The 26858-nt window shown below is 44.3% G+C and overlaps 2 protein-coding genes across 2 annotated transcripts; one reads left to right on the top strand and one right to left on the bottom strand.

Annotated features, from left to right (window-relative positions):
• Positions 1-14734: 14734 nt before the first annotated feature.
• Positions 14735-17651, top strand: prok2 (prokineticin 2). The gene is made up of 3 exons (XM_056275282.1): positions 14735-14806; positions 16276-16401; positions 17526-17651. Exons 1-3 carry the CDS (start codon positions 14735-14737, stop codon positions 17649-17651), a joined length of 324 nt encoding a protein of 107 aa, XP_056131257.1.
• Positions 17652-20981: 3330 nt separating this feature from the next.
• On the bottom strand, positions 20982-22097 carry gpr27 (G protein-coupled receptor 27). The gene has a single exon (XM_056275091.1). The coding sequence runs from the start codon at positions 22095-22097 to the stop codon at positions 20982-20984; it is 1116 nt and encodes a 371-aa protein (XP_056131066.1).
• Positions 22098-26858: the final 4761 nt, after the last annotated feature.

The raw sequence follows: 26858 nt of genomic DNA, 5'->3' as shown, positions 1-26858 counted from the left end.
CATCATGGACCCTGGTCTGCTCGCTGAGTTCTATCGCCGTCACCCTGACAAGCCTGGCAGGTCGCCTGGTGGCTCCCGTAGAGGGGGGGGGGGTACTGTTAGGGCTCGGTCTGTTGACCAACCTGGCAACCAGCAATGAGAGCGGGGGAAGGGCGCGTCTGAAACACCTGCAGCCTACCTACTCGTTAACCACTCTAGTATAAGTTTGTTTGCTTTCCAGAACTCGTCGCGAGTTCGTCCTGAACAGTCCCGTGAGTAAATTCTTCGTCTCGAGTTTTGTGACATTTCTGTGTCTCCCGGTGGAGTACAGATTGTAGTATTCTCCGTGTTTTTGCTTGTTTGATTATTCCCTTGTGTCAGTTCTCCTTGAGAGCTTGTTCGGAGAAGAACTCTCTTTGTGTTTTCCCCATTGGATTTTCCCATCGTGATTTTCTAGTTGAGATCAAGTTTTTGATATTCTAATTTCTCCTCTCTCACTGTGGATCTTATTACTCGGTTGGACTTCTACCTTAAAGGAGCAGTTTGTGTTTTTTCCCCTTTCGGACTTTAAAGGAGCAGTTTGTGCTTTTTTCCCTTTCGGACTTTAAAGGAGCAGTTTGTGTTTTTTTTCCCTTTCGGACTTTAAAGGAGCAGTTTACGTTTTTTCCCTTTCGGACTTTAAAGGAGCAGTTTACGTTTTTTCCCTTTCGGACTTTAAGGGAGCAGTTTACGTTTTCCCATTTTTAAGAAGCTATTCTCAAGTTCCGCCTGAAGCGCCTCCCCCTTCTGTCCAGGCCCGGCCGGCTCTCCTCTACGAGTCCTGCCAGGTTGGTGCTTTACTTTGTCTTGTGTTGTCGCTATTGGGTTCGTTCTACAAACCTTAACAAGCTGAAGGTAATAATGAAGAACAATTGGGTCATAAGTTCAAATGAGCATAAAAAGGGTAATAAAAAATATACCAAAGATAAGACATAAATAGGCACTGACTGTTTGAGACCCTTAGAGAGGCAGCATTGTTATAGTTATGACAGAGCGCATTTGCAGAGTGCAATTGCGCTGTTGACATGTTCCACTTCCAGGCATGATATTATTGCACATACCTGAGGTGCAATTGCGTTAGGTAGATTAAGCCCCGTGTAAGAGAACTGTAGCATTGTCAGGTATCAAAACTGTCTTTCTACTCCTTGGATGTCTCCATACTCCCATCATCTCATGCACTGCTCCATGGATCTCCTTAGGCTCTTTTGTCAGTCCCTCTACACCAGAGTAAGTAAAATAACTAGACACCTGCAATGACTGCATTATTATTTAAACACTGTCACTATTCTTTCCACTTTCACAAATTGCCCGACACAACATCAGATACAATATAGTTAATCAAAATAGACTATATTGACTTTTCTCAATAGTAAGGAACTTGATAACTTTTAAGTTACAATTGGTAAGTTAACTTACAATTACACATTTAGACATTTTTGTGTCTGCCTTTTGGGTGTTGTTTTGGTATTGTTATAATAATTATTCTAACTGTTTTTAATTTTCATTATAACTATTATTAATTGATATTACTGAATTGAATTTCTCATCAGCAATACTAGTGTAGATTGTATGTATACCCACATCAACTCTGTTACACTCACCTCTAACTTGTTTGGCTTATTGTGTGGTATATTGTGGTATATTGTATTGATTGTAAAGCCCTTTGGGACTACTTTGTGATTTTGGGCTATTCAGATAAACTTGACTTGTGTTGCTTTGTTTTATTTCTCTACTTGTATTTTTACCTCTCTCTCGCACACACACACACACACCCAAAAAACAAAACAAAACAAAACAAAACATAAAAAACGTACAGTTGCACTCAATGCTTAATCAGAATCATATTTATTGCCAAGTAGTTCAAGAACATACAAGGAATTTTATGTGGTATGTTGGTGCATGAGGGGAAAATTAACAGCAACAGTAAGGTAAAGGTTAAAAGAACAATACAATAAAATAAAAAGATAGATAAGACAAAATAAAAATGAAATAAATTAAATAGGTGAAATAAGGTGCAATAGTGTGGAAACACTGGGAATATTGGAAGTACTCTGTTTACAAAATGTTAAGTGAGAATCTTTATGCAAAGTGTCCATGTAAAGAGGGCACAGTAGGGCAGAATGATGTATTGCACTGTGTTTGTGCATGTGAGTGTGTGTGCATGTATGTAGGTGTATGTGTATGTCATGTCATGGTTTGGAGAGAGGGTCAAAGGGGGTGGGAATGGTGGGGTGCAATGTCAGTAACTGTGGGTGTTTCGGGGCTTGTTAGAAAGCCCTAGTGTTGTAAGGAAGAAGCTGTTCTTGTGGCGTAAGGTTCTGGTTTTTATAGACTTTAGCCTCTTGCCAGAAGGGAAGAGTGTTGACAAGACCATGGCCTGGGAGGGAAGGGTTGACCATGATGTTTCCTGCTCGCCTCAGTGTCCTGGAGGCATACAGGTCCTGGAAAGGTGGCAGGTTGCAGCCAATCACCCTCTCAGCAGAGCAAATGATACACTGCAGTCTGCCCTTGTCCTTGGCAGTTGCAGCAGTATACCAGATAGTGATGAAGGTGGTGAGGGTGGACTCAATGATGGCAGTGTAAAAGAGCACTATCATTGGCTGCGGCAGGCTGAACTTCTGCAGCTGCTGCAGGAAGTATAATCTCTGCTGTGCCCTCTTGGTGAGGGAGCTGATGTTCAGCCCCCACTTGAGGTCTTGGGTGAAGATGGTGCCCAAGAAGCGGAAGGACTCCACAGTGTCGACTGGCGAGCCACACAGGGTGATGGGGGCGAGTGGGGCTGGGTACTTTCTGAAGTTCACAACCATTGCCACTGTCTACAGTGTTGAGCTCCAAGTTGTTTTGGCTGTACCAGGACAAGAGATGGTCAATCTCCCACCTGTAGATGGACTCATCCCCACCAGAGATGAGCTCAATAAGGGTTTGGTGTCATCATCAAACTTCAGGAGCTCGTCTAACTGGTGACTTAAATGCAAAATCATTATGGTTAGATTATCAGCTTGTTTTCATTTTTACTGTAAATTTGTTGGATAAGAATTCACAACTACATTAAATACTAATTACAGTATTTTTTTGTGCAGAGTGAGGAATAAAGACAACTGTTGCCCAGTTTTACAGGAATGATTTTCCTAAAAAGAAATTAAACATTCATTCATTAATTCATTCATTCATCAGCTCCTTCTCTGGGGTAGGGTCGCGTTGGCAGCAAGCTAAGTAGGGCAGTCCAGATGTCCCTCTCCCCAGCAACGCCCTCCAGCTCCTCCTGGGGGGATCCCAAGATGTTCCCAGGCCAGATTGAACATGTAGCCCCTCCAGCGAGTTCTGGGTCTACCCCAGGGTCTCCTGCCAGTTGGCCATGCCTGGTAAACCTCCAAAAGAAGGCGCCCAGGGAGCATCCTAATCAGATGCCCGAACCATCTCAACTGGCTCCTTTCGATGCAAAGGAGCAGCAGCTCTACTCCGAGCTCCCTCCGGATGTCCGAGCTCCTCACCCTATCTCTAAGGCTGAGCCCAGACACCCTACGGAGGAAAATAATTTCAGCCGCTTGTAGCCGCGATCTTACCCTTTCGGTCACTACCCTAAGCTCATGAGACCATAGGTGAGGGTTGGAATGAAGATTGACTGGTAAATTGAGAGCTTTGCCTTCTGGCTCAGCTCACTCTTCACTACAACTCCGGTACAACGTCTGCATTACTGCTGATGCTGCACCAATCCGCCTGTCAATCTCCCGCTGCATCCTACCCTCACTCGTGAACAAGACCCCGAGATACTTGAACTCCTTCACTTGAGGCAACAACTCATCCCCAACCTGGAGGGAGCAATCCACCATTTTCCAGTAGTGAACCATGGCCTCAGACTTGGAGGTGCTGATTATCATCCCAGCCATTTTACACTCCGCTGCAAACCACTCCAGTGCATGCTGGAGGTTACGTTCTGATGAAGTCAACAAAACTACATAATCTACAAAGAGCAGAGATGCAATTCTGAGGTTCCCAAAATGGACACACTCCTCACATTGGCTGCGCCTTGAGATCCTGTCCATGAATATCACAAATGGAATCGGAGACAATGGGCAACCTTGGCGGAGTCTGACACCCAGCGAAAACGTGTTGACTTTGTGCCAAGAATGCGAACACAGCTCTCACTTTGGTTATACAAGGACCATATGGCTTGTAGCAACTGCCTCGGTACCCCATACTCTCGTAGTGCCCCCCACAGAATGCCCTGGGGTACATGGTCGTAAGCCTTCTCCAAGTCCTCAAAACAAATGTAGACTGGCTGGTCAAACTCCCATGCCTCCCTCAGCACTTCTGCTAGGGTAAAGAGTTGGTCCATTGTTCCATGGCCAGGATGAAATCTGCATTGTTCCTCCTGGATCCGAGGTTCGACAACTGGTCGGAGCCTCCTTTCCAGCACCCTAGAGTAGACTTTCCCAGGGAGGCTGAGCAATGTGATGCCCCGATAATTGGAGCACACCCTCCGGCCCACACAGAAATTAAACAAATTTTCCCTAAGATGTTTGTTTTCTGTTCACCATAGGTTAGCTGAAATATATTTAGAACTTTTTGCAAATTTCCTTATATTGCGTGTGTGTGTGTGCGTGCATGCATGCGTGTGTGTGTGTGTGTGTGTGTGTGTGTGTGTGTGTATGTTTCACCTATAGAACAAATAGCAAGCTGTTCAACTTAAACCTTTTCAAGGTCAAGTCCAAGATCTTTCATACATTCACCATGGAGCTGTAAAATGCAGCCGATAACGCCATCGCCGCCCACACAGAAAAAGATCTTCAGAGCATACTTGATGATTTTGCCAGGGTGTACACACTCCTAGGTTTGGCCATGAACATAAAAAAGACCAAAGTAAGGTCCTCCATCAGCCCCCACTGGACTCCTCCTCCTCCGCTCCCCCGCCAACAATAACAATCGACAGTATAAGCTTTGAAAATGTGGACCATTTCCTCTACCTTGGAAGTCACCTCTACTTAAGGGCAGATAGCCACAGCGGAGGTACGCCATCACACCTGCTGCTCCAGTGGGGCTTTTCAAAAGCTCTGTAGGAGGATCTTTGAAAACTCTATCCTGCTTGCAAAGACCAAACTACTGGACTACAAGGCAGTTATCGTCCCCAAAATTTTATATGGCACAGAGACCAGGACTATACACAGGAGGCATATGAGTCCTGGAGTCGTACCACTAGAGACACCTATGAAAAATCTTGCTTATCAGCTGGAAAGAGAAGCACACTAATATCAATGTTCTTGAGGAAGCGAACATCAACAACATTGCCACCACCATCATTAAACACCGGCTGAGTTGGACAGGCCATGTAATACAAATGTTTGACATATGCCTCCCAAAACAGGTCCTCTTCTCAGAACTAAATGCTGGCCAATGAGCATCTGGAGGTAAGAAAAAGCATTTCAAGGACAACATCAACATCAACCTCACCGAAATTCCACATAAACAGCTCTAACTGGAAAGACCTTAATCAAAACGGAGAAAGAGTTTACATGAAGAAGCCACATTACATGAAGATGATCTCCAACAGGCTGCCAGAGTCAAGCAGCAGCAAAGAAAGGAGAGAGTCCCCATCAGAAAGACTTGCTCACATTCCACCTCTAGCACCTTACATCAATGCGAACAATGCAAGAAAGTTTGTGGCTCCAGAACTGGCCTCTTCTGACACTTGAAGACCTACAATTAGGACCCCCCCCCAAGGGGACCATCACACTCGACCTCGAGTGATCACCGATGATGATGATGATGTGTGTGTGTGTGTGTGTGTGTGTACATCTGTGTGTCCAAATATCCTATACAAAAAAAGGAAAAAGAATCAATTGGTTAAACACAATGAAAGAAAGCCACTTTATTTGGCATTTTAATCTTACTATGAATTGTTCTCTGCATTTAACTCATCCTATTGTATTCCAGTGGGCAGCTGCAGTGCCTGGGGACCAACTCCAGTTCTTCTTTCCATTGCCTTGGTCAGGGACACAGACAGGTGTATTAACCGTAACATGCATGTCTTTTTGATGGTGGGAGGAAACTGGAGCACCCAGGGGAAACCCACGCAGACATGGGGAGAACATGCAAACTCCACACAGAAAGGACCTGGGACGACCTGGGGTTCGAACCCAGGACCTTTTTGCTGTGAGGCAACAGCGCTAACTACTGGGCCACCGTACCGCTGCATCATGTTGAACAAACTGTGGGTTGTTTGATTGAGTTTTGTTGCTCTAGATGAAAAAATCAAAACAAAACAGATGACTCACCCACACAGCTAGTATAAATGTCATTGAGGTCTGACATCACTTTTCACTCAGTTTCTCTTTAAATCATACCCAGTAGACAGGTAGATATGCACACCCACTACTGTACTAAACGGAGTCTTATTTATGAGCCCCTCTCTGCATGCAAACGACTCAGGATCCCCTCATGCATAAGTGCTCCTTTGTCTTGCTGCCCATTAAGGCACGTGACAGCAGCACAGACTGGAGAGTTAGCAGATAGCAATCCCTGTTTTGTTTTATCTTTAGTAGCTATGCATATATTATACATATGCCCATTTAAATGCACACATGTTCTAGGACTTTATTTTATTTTACAGATTTTTTTCTCATTTTAATTCATGCATAACCAATGCTCACATAGCAAGCATAGCAAAGTATTGCACAGGAAACTGACCTTGTGGCTTGTACTTTATGCAACGTCTTAGATAAAGATCATTTGTTGGATGACAGACATACTTTCACACCTTGAAAGAACGCACCATGGCCACTTCATATTGTAGTCATCTCTTCTAACTTGCAATTTATATTTGAAGTTTATGTCCGCTTTATTGCAGAAATATGCGTTGTGAACATGAACTATATCGCTTAGCCTATTTTATTAACTGCAGACTATTCCAAACCTAATACTCGAGATTTGCCAATATGCGTGCCAAAATGCCATAAAGGAGAGTGCCTGAATTAATTTGTTTCCACTTCAAACATTTATTGACATCAACTCTATTTCATTTGGGAGTTGGTATAAAGGAAATAGCATTTAACTAGGCCTGCTCATACCTGTCCCATAGAGCTTTCTCTACTGTGTAAGAACCAACCATAAGAAAAACCTTAGGTCAGAGGCAATTTCAGCTGCAGTTCGTCTCAATTCGATTCTATGCTTGTCCTGTTTTCCCAGTTTCATCGTCCCACTTTGAGATATCAGCTGTAAACTCAATATGTTGCTCTCCTATTATGCTGACACACAGACGATGCTCCTTACCAGACACTCACCTCTGAAACCTATTGACTTAAAGCCAATATAAAAAAAAAACATTCTCAAAATATTAAATGCTGAATGTTTCAGAATATTTTCAACCAAATTAAGGCAAATTCCCAATAATTACATTGGCCCCACACAAAGATTTAATGTGTGTCACAATAGAGGCATAGCCCGGGGGGGGGGGTCCCTCCCCAAAGAGTGAAAGGTCCAAAAAGTCCAAGTAAAGTATATTCAGTGAAACCAAACAGCAGTATAGGAGCAAAATAAGTACATAGTCGCTACTATATGATTTTTTTTCAGTAATGCTGCCACTAAATGACACATTTTAGAATACTCTGAGCTAAAGTGTATTTATAGCCATAGTAGGCCAAATGCTGGCTTACAAAATAAGGTATCCTGTGTTTGGAATAGAAATGTCTTTTTGGAGAAAAAAAAAGACCTGCTCATTTCTTGTAGGCTGACTGCAGGCCTGCACAATAAACTTGGCATTCTGTAAGACAATACAAAGCCCACTGCCAGAAAATCAGGCACTATTTGTGCCACTTAAGCTTTAATGAACGGTGGAGAGCGTAGCAAAGTCTTCACATCTCCAGCTGAGAACACATTTCAAACCTTTCCAGCATTTTTTTTATCATTTCCTAATCTAGAGAAAGTGATTCATCCCCTCCCCCCTTTTATGAGCTGTAGCTGTCTTTTTTTTTTTTTACTTTCAATCAAAATTCTTTTTTTTATATATTTCCAGCCTTGTTGAAAATAGGGCAGCAAAGATTCAGCTTGCACAAAACTACTGCTATTCTGGCTCCTCCGTACAAATGACCTGTTGGAGGGCTATCTGTTTTGCTGATCGCATTTTAAGCACTAACTCCAAACTATATTGAACCTGAACTATAACCTACCTTCTCCTTTTGAGCATGTTGGTGCCTTGCATGGCAGCCTCCACCATCGGTGTATTTTTTACGTGGTGATGCTGGTCACGTGGCTCGGGTCCTGTGATGTTCCGGTGGCATCTGTTGCTCTCCCTGAGGTTTCTTCCTGTTTTTTCTCCCTTTTAAAAGTTTTTTTTTTGTTGTTTTGTTAGGGAGTTGTTCTTACCTGATGCAAGGGCCTAAGGACAAGATGCTGTGTTGCTGTAAAGCCCCCTTAGGCGAATTTGTAATTTGTGATATTGGGCTATACAAATAAAATTGACTTGACTTGAATGGGTGAATGTGAGGCATACTCTGTAAAGTGCTTTGAGTGGTCAGTAGACTAGAAAAGTGCTATATAAATGCAGTCCATTTACCATTTACACAGTATTCTCCTGATAACAGCAATGATATATGTCAGGGACAGAGGCTCAGTGTTGTTCACAACGTCAGTGTTGCTCTTAAATACATGAAATAAAGTCGTAAACAGTCTTGACCATTTCACTCAGGTTAAGTTCGGACAGAAAATAAGGACACGACTCTGACATAGTGCAATGAATTGCAACCACAATATCAAATTGTCAAATTTACCTCTGTATATCACATAAAAAGTTTCATAAATGATAACGGCGGAGCACAAAACCTTTATTATGAAATCAGGGTGTCTTTTCTGTGTTTGCATGTGATGTTATTTGCAGAGGCGGATGCACTCTGAGAGATGGAGGAAGTAAAGCAGGGATGGCAAGTTCATCGTCATGTAGGCTGTAGGTGTGAATAGGAACGGCATTGACATCCATCCTTTATGTGCAAAAATTGAGCGAGCAAGGACACTTCACTCAGAAGTGATTTGCTTTGACCTTGTGGGGATGATGGAGAGCCAGTCCTTGTGTGTTTTTTTCTTCTTTTTTTACATTTGCTAGAAAGGAAGGTAGGTATATGAATAAAGGTAAGATTTGTACAGTACATTTCATGGACTGTTGCGTGCGTTTTGACCATGGAAGGACTCATTGGGACCCTCAGAAGCACTCATGGACGAGACAACCTAGGTGGGTAGATGGAGGTGAAGACATTTCTCACAACATAAGGAAACTCTCTAAGCCTTCCCCTGGACATTAAGGATCACAGAATTAGAGACATGCAGTTGTAATTACTTTTTGAACACAGCAATTTATGTTAAATGTTTCATTACTCTGGCTCAGAAAAAGAAAAAAAATCTTTTTTTTTTGTGAAAACAGCTGATGTTAACACTAAACTTCACTATGCTGAATGACTGATCCAGAACTGTTTTCCGAGGTAAGTATTTTGCAGCTGTACTCCTATCCTTCAGTTTTCTACATGGTGTTCCCAGTAGTGACCCAGACAGCAGAGGACAGAATTTCTACATAGCAAAAATAAAATCCCACTGAAAAGGAAACGAGCAAAATGTGTTTTAATATGAGCTTGATGGTAAGTGGATTACATTAATATAGCACTGTTATTGTGGATCCCCCCTTTTTCTTCCAATTGTACTTGGCCAACTACCCCACTCTTCCGAGCCGCCCCGGTCGTTGCTCTACCCCATGCTGATCCGGGGAGGGCCGCAGACTACACGTGGAGTCGCCAGCCGCTTGACAGTGAGGAGTTTCACTGGGGGGACATAGTGCGTGGGAGAATCATGCTATTCGCCCCAATTCCCCCTCTCTCTTGAACAGGCGCCCCAACCGACCAGAAGAGGCGGTAGTGCAGCGACCAGGACACATACCCACATCCGGCTTCCCACCCACAGACACGGCCAATTGTGTCTGTAGGGGATGCCCGACCAAGCCGGAGATAACATGGGGATTTGAACTGGCTATCCCCGTGATGGTAGACAACGGTATAGACCGCTACATGTTCGGTATGGACCGCTATATGTGCTATAGGGCACCCGGGTAGCACATTTCCAGCTACAACAGCCACTCAAAGCACTTTACAATGAATTAATACCTCACATTCACCCATACACTCACACATTGATGGCGATGTCAGCCATGCAAGGTAATGACCAGCTCAACGGGGGAAGTTGAGGGTTAGGTGTCTTGCTAAACGACACTTTGGTAAAGAGGAGCCGGGGATCAAACTGGCAACCCTCCAGTTACTAGATGACCTGCGCTACCTCCAGAACCACTGTGGCCCCATGCTGTTTTAATAAGAAAGCGTTTTTTCCGCTAGGAATATGATTTGTCATAGGCCACGGGCAGATTAAAATGATTTATTAGTAGTGTTTAGATCCTATAATGATGAATATACCACTTACGTGCCACACCCTTTTCTTTCTCTTATTGTGAGTTCTTGCTGCTCTCACATATTGGTGCATATGAAATGCTTAACACAGCGCCGGTTATTATACCACAGCACAGCACCTGCAACATAGCCTAATGTAAATATGACATTTGGTGGAGATGCTAATCCAAAGTGTGTTGTTGCACCCTAAGATATCTACACTTACTGAGCTCTGCTAGACCACATGTTCCCCCACATCTAACTCTCTCTATTGATTTTACTGTTGTTCCACATCCCTCGTGCCTCCCTAATCTCTACTGTGGGATGGTTCAAGAAAGGTGGGGGCCCATCATGGATTTGCATGAGAGGGTCATGTCACAGAGAAAAGGAGAAGTGGGAGATTAAGGGAGTGTGAGTGGAGTTGGCTCGTTGTGTGGCGCACCATGAGGCAGGAGGCCTACTTACAGCTGGCAACACCAGCAGCAGCAGCAACATTATGTCATCGACAGACTGATCCGCTGATGACACGCTCATGCCAACAGAGCCTGATGTTCGCAATAAACCATGATCTAGTGGCACGAGTCCCTCTCATGTTCTTATGGCGGTAAAGCAAATGAGATTTGGATATGCCTGAAAGGGACAGGATCAGAAAACGAGCCAAACCCCTACCCCCACCCCCCGTCCAGGGTGTATGGAATCAAGTGTGACTTTAAAATGTGCATTTCTGGGAGTAAGATACAGCGACCATTCCCTCTCATCGCCCCTGGCCAACTGGCCGAAGAGATGTCCTCTGTCTCAGCTAATCAGGGGTACAGCCTCTGGGTGCTCTTCATTCATCAGATCAAAGCCACCAGTCCAAACGCTCACAGCCAACTGGGGTGTTGGGAGACAGCAGCGGCGGCTGACTCACAGAGGAGCTCTGGACATCAGGCCTGTCTGTCAGTCTTTGATGCTTCCTTCTGCCATCCTGGCCCCAGAGTGGGAACTGCACAAGAAAGGAGCGCCCCCCCCCTTCCCTTCTCTGGAAGTGGGGTCCCGAGTACACAAATCCTTCTAGACATAACTTTAGGGCACTTAAAAAGTAGGATTGCTTTGAGGAGTTAACGGAGGACAGGGAGACATAAGAACAGCATCTCAAGTGGTGATGTGAAGCCCCGGTTCCAGACGGCAGAGAAACTCCGCTGTTGTCATTCTGTAATCAGCAGTTATGAATAAATTATAATGTTTTGACAGGTTCTGTGTGCTGAAGTGGAATTTTTAGGCCTGCTGTACACCATGGTAAGTAGAAGGCTGTTTTGATACGTTGTGAATGAGATTGTAAGCAGTGATTCTTGGATAAATAAGATTTTGCAGGTGACTGGTGACTGATAGCTACTAAATATTGGAAAACACACACACGCACACATATGTGCGTGTGTGTGTATATATGTATATGTATATGTATGTATGTATGTATATGCATATGTGTGTCTATATATATATATATAAAAAATGAGGTTGGTTTTTTTTTTTCGGAAGCTGTCAATGGTTTTGATAAACGTGCTCAACTAATGAGGAGCGGAATATCAATATCAATATCAATTGATATATATATATATACATATACATATACATATCATGAGAGGGGGAGCAATCGAACGTTTATTAACTATTCATGGTAGGAATCAGTAGACCAATGACGCCATTTATATTTTTACCACATCATACATAAAACTCTCATCAATTCAATCATGAAATATGCAAAAAAAAAAAAAAGTCAAATAACAATTCATTCTGTCTCCTGGGCACCAGTGAAAACCTTTCCAAACCTCGGTGCCACATTAAAGTTTTATGGAAGCTATCATTTTTAAGTTAAGTCGCTTGAGGCAATGAAGCCGGTTCCTATTTCCCCGACAATACAGCCTGACTGCTCACTGTTGCAAACCAACAAATACTGTAGGCTTTGCTGTGAGACCCTTAGCTCCTATTCTTGTTTTCTCACTTCTTTCATTGTACTTGCGGTTTTTTTTGTTTTTTGTTGTTTTTGCTGCAGACCGGTGGTCCGTACCCCTCTGCTAAACATTAAAGAAGAAAAATCTAATGAAATGTCAAATGCCTATCGAAGATAGCGGACACCCTGAAATGCCTGACCACGAAGACCGAGAAAAGGTGGTGCTGAGGCTGCATCTAGAAAATGCATGTATTGCATTTGTTGCTTTTTTTCGCTTTAACATTTTAGATACAGTGTGAAGTAACACAAAAAAAAGAAAAGTTTCCATCAAAGCAGTGTTTTTGTGGCGTCCGGGTAGCATAGCATGTGTTGCCTAACAACACGGGGATCGCCGGTTGGAATCCCTGTGTTACGGCCGTGTCTGCAGGTGGGAGGCCGGATGTGGGTATGTGTCCTGGTCGCTGCACTAGCGCCTCCTCTAGTCGGTTGGGGCGCCTGTTCGGGGGGGGGGGGGCTAGGGGAATAGCGTGATCCTGCCCTCCCCGGATCATCGGCAGAGGGGGTGGAGCAGCGACTGGGACGGCTCGGAGGAGTGGAGTAATTGGCCGGATATAATTAGGGAGAAAAAAGGGGGGGGTTTGTGAACGCACTTCTCTGCGGTGTTGGCCTGCCCTGCCAAGATCTGATTGTGTGTAATGATGGAGAGGTAGTGGATCATCTTCTACAGCTTTACTCTGCTCGGGCCATGTCGTTTCCATCTTTGCCACTTTGTATTGACACTACAGCCAGGGGTCTGCACAGTGGCTGTGAGCCATGGTCTGGTGTGTTTAAAGAGACACCACACAATTGATTTCCTCCCCTGTGAACTACTAATCGTAGTCATTGTGAAAGTTTGTTGGGCATGGATACACTCTCAGGTGGGCAGCAGCAGCAGCATCACTTAACACATGTTTCAATATATCAGGTACTACTTCTCGACGTGTAGGAAGCCATTTATGGTTCACCATTGTTTCTCCTGAGACCGCGGTCTATTTCTGGCAAAAGCACAGCCTGGATTCTTGGCTTCCTGTGTGAGACAGCCATTAGTGTCACACTCTCCTGTCAAGTCCTGTTGAAGACAGTTTAGACAAATAAGTTGCCCTGGCATGTCAGTTTGCTAAACACGGTGCCATCATGGATGAAACTCCTATACTTTACGCAAATGCGTCTGTCCAGTTGGCTTAAGAATATTTGAAAGAGCTACCGTTTACTGAAGATCCCAAAAGTTGCATGTTTGGGGTTACCCAGATAGTGTGGTGGTCTATTCCATTGCCTACCAACACAGGGATCGCCAGTTCGAATCCCCGTGTTCTCTCCCGCTTGGTCTGGCGTCCCTACAGACACAATTGGCCGTGTCTGCATTTGGGAAGCCGTATATGGGTATGTGTCCTTGTCGCTGCACTAGCGTCTCCTCTGGTCGGTCGGGGCGCCTGTTTGGGGGGGAGGGGGAACTGGGGTGATCCTCCCACGTGCTACATCCCCCTGGCGAAACTCCTCACTGTCAGGTGAAAAGAAGCGGCTGGAGACTCCGGAGGAGGCGTGTGGTAGTCTGCAGCCCTCCCCGGATCTGCAGAAGAGGTGGAGCAGTGACGATACGATGGCTCGGAAGAGTGGGGTAATTGGCCAGATACAACTGGGGGGGGGGGATCATGAGTTTAGCTGTCTAAACATACATTGCGATGTCACCAATGAGTTAGTGTTGAGATTAGGCCGTCGACCATTCACTCTGCTGCAGAGGTCATGGATCAGGTTGAAACGACGAGACATTACGAGACAGCGTGATGAGATGTATATTTTCTATGCTGCGATGGCCTCTGAATGTCACTTCAGAGCTCGTGAAAAGCGTTCACTGCAAACACTCAAATGTTGGGTTTGAAAAGCTGTACCCACACCTGTGGCCTTGGAGCATGAACGAGGGTGGAGGGAAGAAAGAAGATTGAAATATGGCAGAATTTTATGCTGGCTGTATTTGCTGTGCTGACCAGGTCTAGCATGTTTGGAATCAAATCTTTGTTCTCTTTCCGCTTTGGCACAGAATGTCATATTTCTGTAGGAATCACAGAAATCTATAGCCTTCCCTAAGTTTTGTTGTGTTGAAGGTTACCTTGGGGACTTTTTCTTTCTTCTTCTTTTTTTTTTTTTACTCGCCATGAGGCAATGCTGGTGTGAGTCACTGAGATTTTGAATAGCAGGCTGGGCTTATAAACCGTGGTCAGTCCTCATCTACACAAGTTTGGAGGCCAGTTCTTCCTTAAGGGTGCTGCATGTTCACACACAGGTAGACGGCTCATCACTGTTCATCACCCTGGAGGGCAAAGGAGGAAGACCCTTCGTCATGAGGTCCGTCTTGTCCTTCTTCTTCAACTTATTGCTGGTGTTACATGGATCTTCAGCAGTAATCACAGGGGTAAGTTGAAACTGACAGGTGCACGGCTTCAAGGACAACGAAACTGCTGGAAAAGCTCACATTGCAATGATCCTAAGAGTAAAAACTTCCATAGATAGACAGACGGACGGACGGACGGACGGACGGACGGACGGACGGACGGACGGACAGACAGACAGATAGATAGATGGGCAGACGGACGGACAGACAGACAGAATGACATACAGATAGATAGATAGATAGATAGATAGATGGAAACAGATGTTATCTTATTTGAATTTCTTTGTTATGAATCTATAGATATGTGGAAAAACTTGAAAATACTGTGAGCAAAAGCGTTAACTAGTTCAACATCACATGGAATATGGGGATTCATTTTGCTCGTGAAGACATAAATAAAACATTGCTTTTTTGTAAAGAGAGGCCTCAATACATGAATACAAATAGATAAATAGGGGAAAAAAGATGCAGGTTAGAGAAACTAGTACAGACCAGGTATATCTGCATGGATGGTAAATAAGGATTACAGATTCATGTACACGGCTATTATTGGTTGAATTTAAGATGTCCTATGGTGCTTACTGTATTTATAGTGTCTATCATCCACAGTATCCATCATTAATAAATCGATACGGTCATGAAATTATCTTTTTAAAAGTATTATGATATTTTTATTTTTTTATTTTTTGATGTTGTGAAAGATTTGGCCGGGGGCAATTTATGTCAAGATACTGATAGAAAATGTACCAAATTAAAAGTGGCATTGAATCCTTTAAAGAGGAAATGTGCTCTGTTTTTCATGTATCAAGGACAGCCATTTCCAAATACAGTGTATTTTCTTATAAATTCAGGGCTGCTGATGGTTTGAAAGACTGTGACAGGGACAGTTAAAACAATATATAATACCATATGTGACTAGTCTGGTGGATCATAAAAACACTCATACATATATATATATATATATATATATATATATATATGCTTTAGTATACATTCAAAATTTTTGAAATATAGTCATTGAGGTTGGAAACTAATTCCATAAATGATTTTTAGAAGTTGAAACCAAATGCAATTTGTGAACCTGAATTAATCCACAAGGTAAAGCCACTCACGTGAGTGAACCTGCAAAATAAGCAAGCTAACACTGTTAAAATAAACCGTTCCCATTTGGCGACTCCTATGGATTGAAGGGGTGCATGCGGCCATGAAACAGAAAGTGATTTTCAGCAAAGTCTGCCACCTTAAATCACTGCTGTCCCTCCTCATTCTCTTCCCTCCATGTCATACACACCAAGAGCCATAACTCAGACCTGCCCAGCTTCCTATGTGGAACACTTAGATCCAAACACTCAACGAGGAAAGTCCTTCACAGGCTGAGGGGCCTGAAGAGCTGAGATACATCTGCAGTCTACAGTTTGAGACTGCCTAAGATGACTCTGATACTGTGTGTGTGTGTGTGTGTGTGTGTGTGTGTGTGTGTGTGTGTGCAGGCCTGTGAGAGGGACTCTCAGTGCGGTGGAGGAATGTGTTGTGCTGTCAGTTTGTGGATCAGGAGCCTGCGGATGTGCACCTCAATGGGAGAAGAGGGTGACGATTGTCACCCAATGAGTCACAAGGTGAGCTGTACAGTAGGGCGGTCCTCTCCTCTAAAGTCTTACCTGCATTAAAGGCTGCGCTGTATTTATTTATTTAGATTTTTCCCGCTTTTTCTTCCCGATTGTACTTGGCCAATTACCCCACTCTTCCGAGCCGTCCCGGTCTGCCGATCCGGGGAGGGCTGCAGACTACCTCCAATACACGTGGAGTCGCCAGCCGCTTCTTTTCACCTGACAGTGAGGAGTTTCGCTAGGCGGACGTAGCGCGTGGGAGGCTCACGCTACCCCCCCGAACACCCCCCCCGAACAACCGCCCCGACCAACCAAAGGAGGCGCTCGTGCAGCGACCAGGACATATACCCACATCCGACTTCCCACCCGCAGACACGTCCAATTGTGTCTGTCGGGACGCCGGACCAAGCCGCAGGTAACACGGGGATTCGAACCGGGCTCCCCGTGTTGGTAGGCGACGGAATAGACCGCCACGCTACCCGGACGCTCGGCTACGCTGTATTTTGACTGAAACCCCGCTGCACATTTTTGCTTGCTATTCCAATCGGAGTTGTAGTGCCTGCAGGTCCATACTTTCTTCTCTATAATACCTAACTGACCATGGAATGGAGGTGGATGTTGAAAAAGATAAAGATTTCAATTAATTGAACTTTTCTTAATGGAAAGAAGGTGGTTGAAGATGAACAAAAATATGGTTGTTCTGTAATCACTCTGTGATTTGAGCAAGGAAGTTCAACCAACACCAAAATACCTTACCAAGAGAGAGTTGTCTGAAAAACCCTGACCTCTGTGGAGTTTCTTGATATATTAAGGAAGAGTTCTGCAACACAGTTCTTCTAATTGTCCAACACCAACATGTATCTCTCCTTAAAACTGAATAAGTGATTGCTTTCAAATGCACGTTGATAGTTCTTCTCCAGATGGATGAGCTGTTATAGCTATAGCTCACTTATAGCTTAGATCATGCAAGTAACGTTAGTATGTCACAGGCATTTTCATTTCATGTACATTCACTTTGCAAGACAAAAGGTGAAGGGTCATCTGAAGCAGAGCATCATTCATCTCTACATCTACATCTCTCTCTCTCTCTCTCTCTTTCTCTCTCTCTCTTTCTCTCTCGCTCCTTTCTTTAGATTCCATTCCTTGGAAGAAGATTACATCATACATGCCCTTGTCTTCCCAACCTGGCATGCATCACTACTGAGGAGGGAAGATCCAAATGTCTCTCGCCTTACAAGTATCAAGACTACTACCTCTGAAGAGCACTAGTTTCCTTTTATTTAAAGAGAAGTACCGGCTCATGCATCACTTTTTTTGTTTAGGTTAAATTCCACTGTATCTGCAAAGTAAGTTTCTAAGCTGTCTTCTTGAAATTCTGAGCCAACAACATGTTAAACAGATGGGCACAGACCAGTTCAAATCCTGCAACACCAAGCAAGTGGACATAGATGCACACAGTTTGCCAGCGACAGACAGTCAATGATCATTATGTTTGCAAGCAGCAGAATTTTTCTTTTTTTAAAATTTTAGTGAACTGGACGTTCATTAACTAAGAAGAGAAAAGCCTGAGTGGTTCTGATTTTCTTGTTCATTAAATAGATAAACCACATAAATCAATACTTCTGTTGCAACCATCCGGCAACTTTTCACGCAGAATGGTTGACACGCCGCCTGCAGCCCGCAGGCTGTCGCTGTCTTGCTGTGTTGACATCCGTTTGCTGTCAGACTGCTGCAGGAACCACTTTAATATGCACACCTCTGCAGCCTTGCAAACTTCAGTGTTTACCAATCTTATTTATATCCGGACATAAACCTTCTTGAATATTCAAACACAATGTCTTTATTAATTTGTTCTTTACTGATTTGAATGAAATTGTGGAAAGTGTCATATGGTCCCTCTTAAGTAACCGTTACCTGTTATTCTTGGGGTTTTCCTCAAGTTTGGCAAGAGGAATGATCTGTGTTGTGAAAACATTTCACCGCTTTATAGCGTTGCTTGTGTTTTTGCAGTACTCAGTAGTCCAGCCTTCCTGTGGCACCAAGTCTCGTGCTGATGAGCGCTTGCAGCTGCCTTCTATGCACCGGGGGGAGACACATGTAATCTGTCATCTCCCTGTGTTTTACTGACAACATCACACGATGAGAAGGATGTGCAGGTGAGGCTATAGCACTTTGAGACACATAACACAATGAAGACTAATACCTACGGCAATATATTTTCCACCATTTTTTCTCACCTTGCTGAAATACTTTGTTTCTACTCAGCCAATCTCCGGTCCAGTTACAGAGACAGAAAACTGTGTGTGTGTGTGTGTGTGTGTGTGTGTGTGTGTGTGTGGGGGGGGTGATGGCAACTTTGTCACTGGAAATTAGTGATATTGGCTTTCTTATGAGCTACCCTAACCCTAACCTCAACCCATAACCCCAACCCATAACCCCCTAACCAAAACCTTTAACCCCTAACCCTTAACCCTAACAACTAACAACTAACCCCAACCCAACCCTTAACCCTACCTCAACCCCTAACCCCAACCCATAACCCCCTAACCACAATCTTTAACCCCTAACCCTCAACCCTAACAACTAACAACTAACTCCTATCCTTAACCCCTAACCCCTCTTATAAGCTCCTTTATTGCAATAAGAAAGCCGCTGTCTGGAAGTTACACGGCTATACAATTAATCACTGTCAGGATATGATTCACAGCATTTATCCAAGGACCAAAGCCATAGTTAGATTCATCCCATGTGTAAAACAATGACTCACATTCACCTCTTATTTTAGTAATGGATGGTAGTCCACCGTGGTTTGAGATGTGAGAAAATTCCAAAGGCCTCATTAAGAGAGTGATCTGTAATGAAGCAATGCCCCACATGCTGAATGAAGCAAGGCATACTGCTAAAGGTGGGATATTACCTGTTATGACAAAACACATTCATTACTGAAAAAACTATATGCTAAAAGACTATGCAAACACTGAATAACTTGCTATTTGCTGAATATACCGTCATAAAAACGACATGTAATCTACCAAGGTTGAAAATGAGGTTGAGAAAAGCCATATTTTTCAAGTTTCTAACAAACTTTTTAGTCAGCATGTGTACAATATAACAGTAAATGTCATCTTGGAGCCTGCGAGGCTTGTGGTCCCATCCGTCCATCCAGATGTTGACATGTTAGCCCGAGTGTCACTAACTTGTCGTCTCACTGGGTGTGCAGCTAACATAAAGATACCGGCTCAAAGGCTGGGATACCTGATATGAAATAGTCTTTCTCTGACACTGTGTGAATTTGTTTTTGTAAAGACAAAAGAAAAAAAAACACACACACAGGAAGGAGGGAGGACAAATGATGGGGCAGGGCCTACGTGGTTAGAGACAAACCAGAAAGGTCAACAGCGGAGGCCGCAGTAAAGGCAGAGTAATTCATCAGTATCATGGCGAAGCTGGCACATCCCCAAGGAAGTGCACTGTACCAGAAAAACACGTGACCCTCATTTGCATTGCATGAGAGCACGTGCAGGTGTAGCTGGGCAGCCATGGAGATGGCTGGTCCAAGGCATCTACACCTGGCAGCCGGGCGGAGCTGGCTGTCAGTAACAAGCAAGCGTGTTGTGATGCTGATGGCAATGAATGCCACCGAGGGCCGAGAGAGCGTGTAAGACGTTCAGGGCAGTGCAATCGATCTGAATGACTGAGACCGGTGCACAGAGGCGACCTCACCCCACCGCACCAATTGAGCGTTTGCTGGACGAGCTGCACAACCTTAGATGCCCTCGTTCTCGTGCAGTCACATGGAGTTGCTTATCAGTGAGCACATCAGATAATCCTGCCCGGCTACAGCTATAAGGGAGATGGAGAGGAGGCTCTGACTTGTGTAAAGGTGTTTAAAAGGACAGCGAGTTGTGACCAAATCAGTCCATTTAAATATCTGGGACCCTCCTCATAGCTGCACTATTGGGGGTGATGTCAAAAGGAAAACCACATAACACAACATACATGAATTGCATGAAAGTGCGAACCTTGCCCCGTTTGTAGTTATACGGAAAAGAAGGACAAATGCAGTGTCAGAGAACAGGGTCACATCGTGCACAGTATGCATGGTAGAGTCCAAACAACTCATCATCCATTTTGGTATTTATTATTCGTTCAGAAATACAAACATTGCAAATAGAATTCAGAAGCGCCGATCCTTCACCAGTGTCCCAGTGTCCATATCTATGGGGGGGGGCAGATATGTTTATCTTACAGGCAGTGTGCAGGAACCCATTTCTTGTCAGCCCAATTCGTACATGACAAATGAAAATGTGGAGAAAAACACTTGGGGGGGAAAAAAGCTGTGACACATGACTACAGATTTATGAAATAAACAAATTAGACTTGGAAAGGAAGAAAGAAGAGAGGGGAGAGAGATTTACAGTATTTACAAACACGTCGCATACAGCTTTGCTGAAAACAAACAAACAAACAAACAAACAAACAACTGATTGCATGTAAAGACACTATTGAGACAAAGCAATAGAGGAACCGGACCCTGTTCTGTTCTGTTCTGTTCTGTTTACACCGGACCAGAATAAAGCGATGGCCGTTCAGATGACACAGTACGGCTCCATGGGCGTCTGGGTGCCAAGGCAACACGGTAAACAGGCTCTGAGGCGCACCCGGAGCTCCCTGTTGAACATGAAACTAATAATGGGGTTTGCGCCCGCCTGGGCGAACGTCATCCACACCGCAGCAGTCAGGTAAACCTGCGGGATGCTGCCCCCCCTGACAAATATTCGCAGGTAACACGCCATTATATAAGGTGCCCAGAGGACAAGGAACGAGAGGGTTATCATGTAATACATTTTCCCAATCCGCTTCTCCATCTTGAATTCGTCCAGGACCAGCAGCCTCCTGTTCCCATTATGCGAGGCTTGCCGAATACCCACCAGCGTTGGCGGAGTGGGACCGTGTCCAAACCCTGCTATCCAGTTGGCAGCCGCTTGCCCAGTCGCACCTGGGCCGTGGAAAGTCCAGTTCTGGCTTATGGCCGGGACCAGTTGAGCCGGTTTCATCTTGCGGTGGTCGTAGACGAAGCAAAGCATCTTGACGTAAACGACGTGTGTTGTGCCCACGATGACAGCCAGCATCAACATGAAGCCGAGGGTGTCGTTCGCCTTCACGTACCGGTGCTCGAACACGCACTGCTCCTCCTCGCGGATGAATCTGTAGGTGCCGACATCGAAAAGCGGCGGGAAAGCCATCGCGATAGACAGGGTCCAAACCATGCAAATAATGGCCACGCACGTGCACAAAGTCATCCGTTTGGAGTAAAACCTGTGGTGCGCAATCGCCATGTAGCGCGTGACGCTGACGCAGAAGAGCAGAAAGGCGACGTGGAAGCAGAAGAGGACGGACACGAAGGCGACTATCTTGCAGTTTAACGCGCCGTGCGTCCACGAGGAGCCGGCGTTGATCGACATCATCACAAAGGGAAAGCACACGGCGGCTCGAACGACGTCCGCTAAGCAGAGATCGAGGAGGAAGTAGTAGGGAGCCCTGTGAAGGGAGCTGTCTTTCAGCACCAACAGGGACAGCGCCGCGTTCCCTATCAAACTGGTGCAAGTGATGAGACCGAGTGAAGCCAGTTTCACCGCAGAGGCGGTAACGGCGTAATTCTGTAGCGAAGGGTTGCCTTCCCCAAACTCACTTGTGTTTGCCATCTATGCAACCGAGCTTTTGTCGGAAAAAACGCGGCTCGATTTTATGTCTCCGCATCAAGTGGACTTGGCCCTCAGAAATTGCGGTATCCGATCAACGGTCGATAAGGGAAAGTGATGGGAAAAACGGACATGATGGCCACAGCTGATCGTAAGCCTACATCGCGTCGGGGTGACTCGGCTCCGTCCCGTTCGCCTCGGCGAAGAGTTCATTATTCCGGTCGAAGCATTCATTTAATAACAGTTCAGATCCTCCCAATGCGGTGCGATACGCGTTCGCGTTGCATTCCTTCCCTCCTTTTTAATCCCTCACCTCACGAGAGTCCAGCGAAAATGTGAAACAGCATCCCGGTCGGCGAGTCCATTTTCGGCGAAGAAGTGAAAAGAAAACGTGCCGTGATAAATCATGTTGACAGAACCCGTTCGGCGGACAAACGTTTCCAAACACGTCTCAATTCCCAACCGGCGGCGGAGCTTCTCCTTCGTCTGGAGGAGCGGCGGGGGGGGAGGGGGGCGCCGACACTAAAAGCCGCCGCTGCTGCCCACTCCGTGAGAGGCTGGTCGGATGCATGGCGCATTAATACACACTGTGATCCGTGCCTTCTACCCGCGAGCTGAGATGACTGGTGTTGCTTAGGGACGACATGAAACACATTTGTAACTGATCTCAATCTCTCGCGCCAGAGCGCCGCGGGCAGTCTCGTCTCATTTGTCTCTGCGGTGCACGTCTGCTTGCGCGAAATAAATAGGCCGGCAATCATTCACCTGTCTGTCGGTCCGTGTCTCGGAAGATCTGGGGACAAGGAAGTCTGCCTTACAGAGATGCAAATCTTTTGAGTTTCTGTTCCTCTCACATCATGCCTTTATTACAGGCTGCCGACTGGTTTCAGTGTGAAAGTTATACAGAGGGTTATTTACATATCCTGTCCTGGCCCTAATAATAGCCCTTTACCCGCCACGTGGCTCATTGAGCAATAAAGTGTAGAGTATCTATGGCAACAAAGTGTATCCATTTGACTAAACCGGCAAATATCAGCTTGAATGTTTTGAACAAACCTGTAGGTTATTTATAGTCAGGAATTGGCAAAAAAAGTGGCCAACATAAAAAAGCCTTATTTTAAATGACAGATATACACATTTGGGCGTAGTACCTGTACAGTCGTGTCTAACAGTGTGAAGGGATATATGTGTGTGTGTGTGTATATATATATACATACAGGGGTGGGGCAGATTACTTTGAAATGTAGTCAGTTAGTGAACACAAATTACACAGCAATTTTCATAATCAGTAACGCAATCCATTGGATTACAAAAATAATGTAATCTAATCTGAATACTTTTGCATTACTTTTGGATTACTTCAAAATTAAACATTGAAATTATTGCGCCGTATACTTAAAAAGATGGATACAACCACAACATTTAGAGTTCCACAAATTTACTCTTATATCGCTAAACAAAAACATTTTCAATGCAAATAAAATGCATTTATCATATTCAGCATTTAAAAAACAAACAAAAAAGCATTTCTTGTAACTCTTGTTAAAAGACTTGTGCAAGAGGAGCTCTTACTCAAAAATCTTTCTTCCGTTTTAAATGTAAATAAAAAGGAATGAATACGCCATTATCATTATCTATAAATCATAAAAAAAATAAAACATTATCAAAACTGGCAACCTGAAAGGAGTAATGTACACAGTAATATATTGTTGAGTAATGTAATATATTATTGTTAGTCAGTAGAACATACAGCATTCAGAAATCAAATTTGCCTTACAAACAGATGCTGGTATTAATAGGTGTACTATTATATATTTTCTTATATTTCCTTTTGTTTAAGCATAATCAAAGGCCGAAGGGATACATTTGCCATTGTAGCGCAAGAGCAGCACTTGTTCAAAATGTTCATCTGTCAAGCGGTTCCTCTGGGGGGTAAAGATGTTGCCATCCTGGCTGAAGAGCCGTCGACAGGTGCACCCGAGGGCAAGATGGTGTTGGATTTAAGGAAGAGCATCGTCACCTTTGGAAAGCCATTAAGGCAGTCCTGAGACTTATTTGTCCCCTCTAGATACTTCCGGACTTCATCAGCAACACCACCTTTGACATTGGAGTTTCCAGGTCCATAACTGAAGAAACCCTCATTTGACCGTGTTGAATTCGGACTGCTGTCAGACTGAGCATCATCCCCTGGATCTAGGCGGGCTGCCTCTGACACCAACAATGCATGCATTTCCTCTCGTTCAGCTTCTTCCAGCCACCACAAACGGAACTGTGCATAGTTGCTGTTGCAATTTTTGCACCCTGATTGTTAAACAACTGGGCAAACCATGTGTCTATTGCTGCCAGGATGGTGCCAATGACATCAGAGAAAAAGCATGTTGCTGTTCTCTTCTCACATAACTTCTTCTTCAGAGTAAGTAGTGTGGGTATGAGCAGTCCATATAAGCATTATTTTCTCCTTGCAGAAGGCCCAGAGCGAAGGCGAGTGGCTTCAAGACCTCAGCATTTTCTTTCAAGAAGGCAATCTCATGGGAAAGCATCCTGGCAATCTTCAGGTGGTCACAAGCTTCCCTCAGTTGTGCCTCACTTAAAGACACAACTTTTTGCACTGCATTATACTCTGAGTTCCAGCGAGTAACACGTGGGACAATGAGTTTCATTTTCCCTATGTCTTCCACAGCTTCAGCAGCCAATGGTGATCGGTGGGCATTTGGCCATTGCACTGCAGTACAGTTTGCACGTTGGCCGCTGTGTCAAAGCTTTCACAAGACCCTTGGAGGCTATCAGGTTCACTGTGTGCGATGCACATCTCTGGTGGGTTGGTAGAAATAGATGCAAGTGTTCATCTGTCTCTTCAGCAAGAATAGCAGCCATGTCCTGAAAATCAACTTGGTCATCCACCTCATCGTGGTCATCTCTTGCTGTTGAAAACTCTTTGAAAGCTTTAACAAAATTGCTACCATTGTCTGTCACAGTAGCTTGGACTGTTTTCAATATTGTGAGCAACGTGAATCTCATGTATCTTAGCAGCAACAATGTCGTATGTGTATCTGCCTTTAATCCTTGCACAGGCAAGTGCTGCTGATTTCCTCTCCAGCTCGCCGCCCTTGATCCAATGGCAAGTCATCCCAAAAAAGCTCCTATTGGAAGCTGTCCACATATCAGCTGTTGTGCACACCACACGCACCTTTCCTAGCTTTGCTTTAAGTTCCTCTTTCATGTGTGTGTATGCCTTTTCAAGCCTAGCCATCAGTGTCTTCCTGGTCATTACAGTCTTTCCCCCACTTATGCCCTCAATTAGTTTCCTAAACGCAGGCTGTTCCAATAGAGAGAATGCCTGGACATCATCCACAATGAAACTGAAGACAAGGGAATTTACTTTGGTTTGGGAAATATTATTCACAAATTGTTTAAGCCTTGCTTGTTTTGCTTCTGGCTGTCCATGAGTTGATCTGCTAGGTCCTGAAGTCTCTGTGTCAGCCCTCTGTGTGCTCTTCACAAAATTACCAGCATGTTTTCTCTGAAAATGCATGGAAGGGAAAAAAATGAAACAAAAATACAATTTTCACTGGAAATTTATTTCATTGTTTGATCAGAAATCATTAGAAATAACATGCTTTATCCTATTACTTTTGAAATAATTGAAAATTTGATCACAAATTAGGCTACTTCTGACAGGTAGGCAGTTACCCTTCTATTAAAACTCATGGCACTTAGATAAGACATTTCACTGGCATCAGTTATGATTGGGGGCACTTTTTATCATTCAGTAACTGAGTTTCTGTGACTGACATTCGAACTATTGTTGAGTCAAATCATTGGATGGCATTACGGTTACAGCTGAGTAGGCTATTTAGCAGACGCTTTTGTCCTAAGCAATTTACAAAACATAAACGTCATTAAAAAAAACCCCAAAAAACAAAACAAAACAGTGAAAACACGTTTCTTCCCCCTGAAGAGTTGCACTGAGAGTGTGGGCGATCTTCACAGCGCGCTGTATAGGCTAAAGTTTCATCATGTTCTAAAATCAACGTGTCTTGCTAGCCAGCTCGTTAGCTAACTACAGTGGAAATGAGTGATCAAAAGCATCAACGTTATATTTCGACAGGAAAACGACTGAAAATTGCACACAGTACAGCAGACTACAGCTAGCAACAGGAGTGCTCAGACTCCATACAACCGTATTGGGTAACCCTATGCATGGCAAGATCAATATTTTCAAAATCAAATACCCGCATGTTTTCGTATTTCCTCGGTATTATAGGTTACCTAATGAGCTAAGGCATAACTACCATTTTCAATACTGATGTGGCAGACGCAAATGTGCTTATGAGCACTGAAATAGTTTTAAACAACATTCTTTATCAGAAAGCTAAACCCCTCTGTTTACTAACGTTAGCTAACTGAGAGGGAAACTTAGCTCTAGGCGTTTCTTCGGGTTTGAAGTTGATGTCTTTGCTGATGACAGCTCCTGTATTTTAGGTTTGCAGAAATTGCACTCGACGTAAATGTTGCTGTTGTGCACATTTTTTAACTGAAAGTGATGGCGATATTGCCAGGGATAGAATGCTAGTTCTGGTGCTGATGGACCGCTGCTGCTTGCACCTCCCATCTTGACTCAACGTGTGAACGTAATGGTTCTGCCAGTTGCACACAAGAAACAAGCCCGGCCATTGGTTGATAGTGACCTCTAGTGGGTATACAGACAGAGCTGCTTGGATTCCCTCCACATGTTGCGCCTTTTCATGAGTCAATAGCATTGGT

This window comes from Lampris incognitus, chromosome 2 (genome assembly GCF_029633865.1).
Source record: "Lampris incognitus isolate fLamInc1 chromosome 2, fLamInc1.hap2, whole genome shotgun sequence".
NCBI lineage: Eukaryota > Metazoa > Chordata > Actinopteri > Lampriformes > Lampridae > Lampris > Lampris incognitus.
Note: the sequence above shows the minus strand (reverse complement) of the source record. Positions and strands in the feature narration are given on the sequence as shown.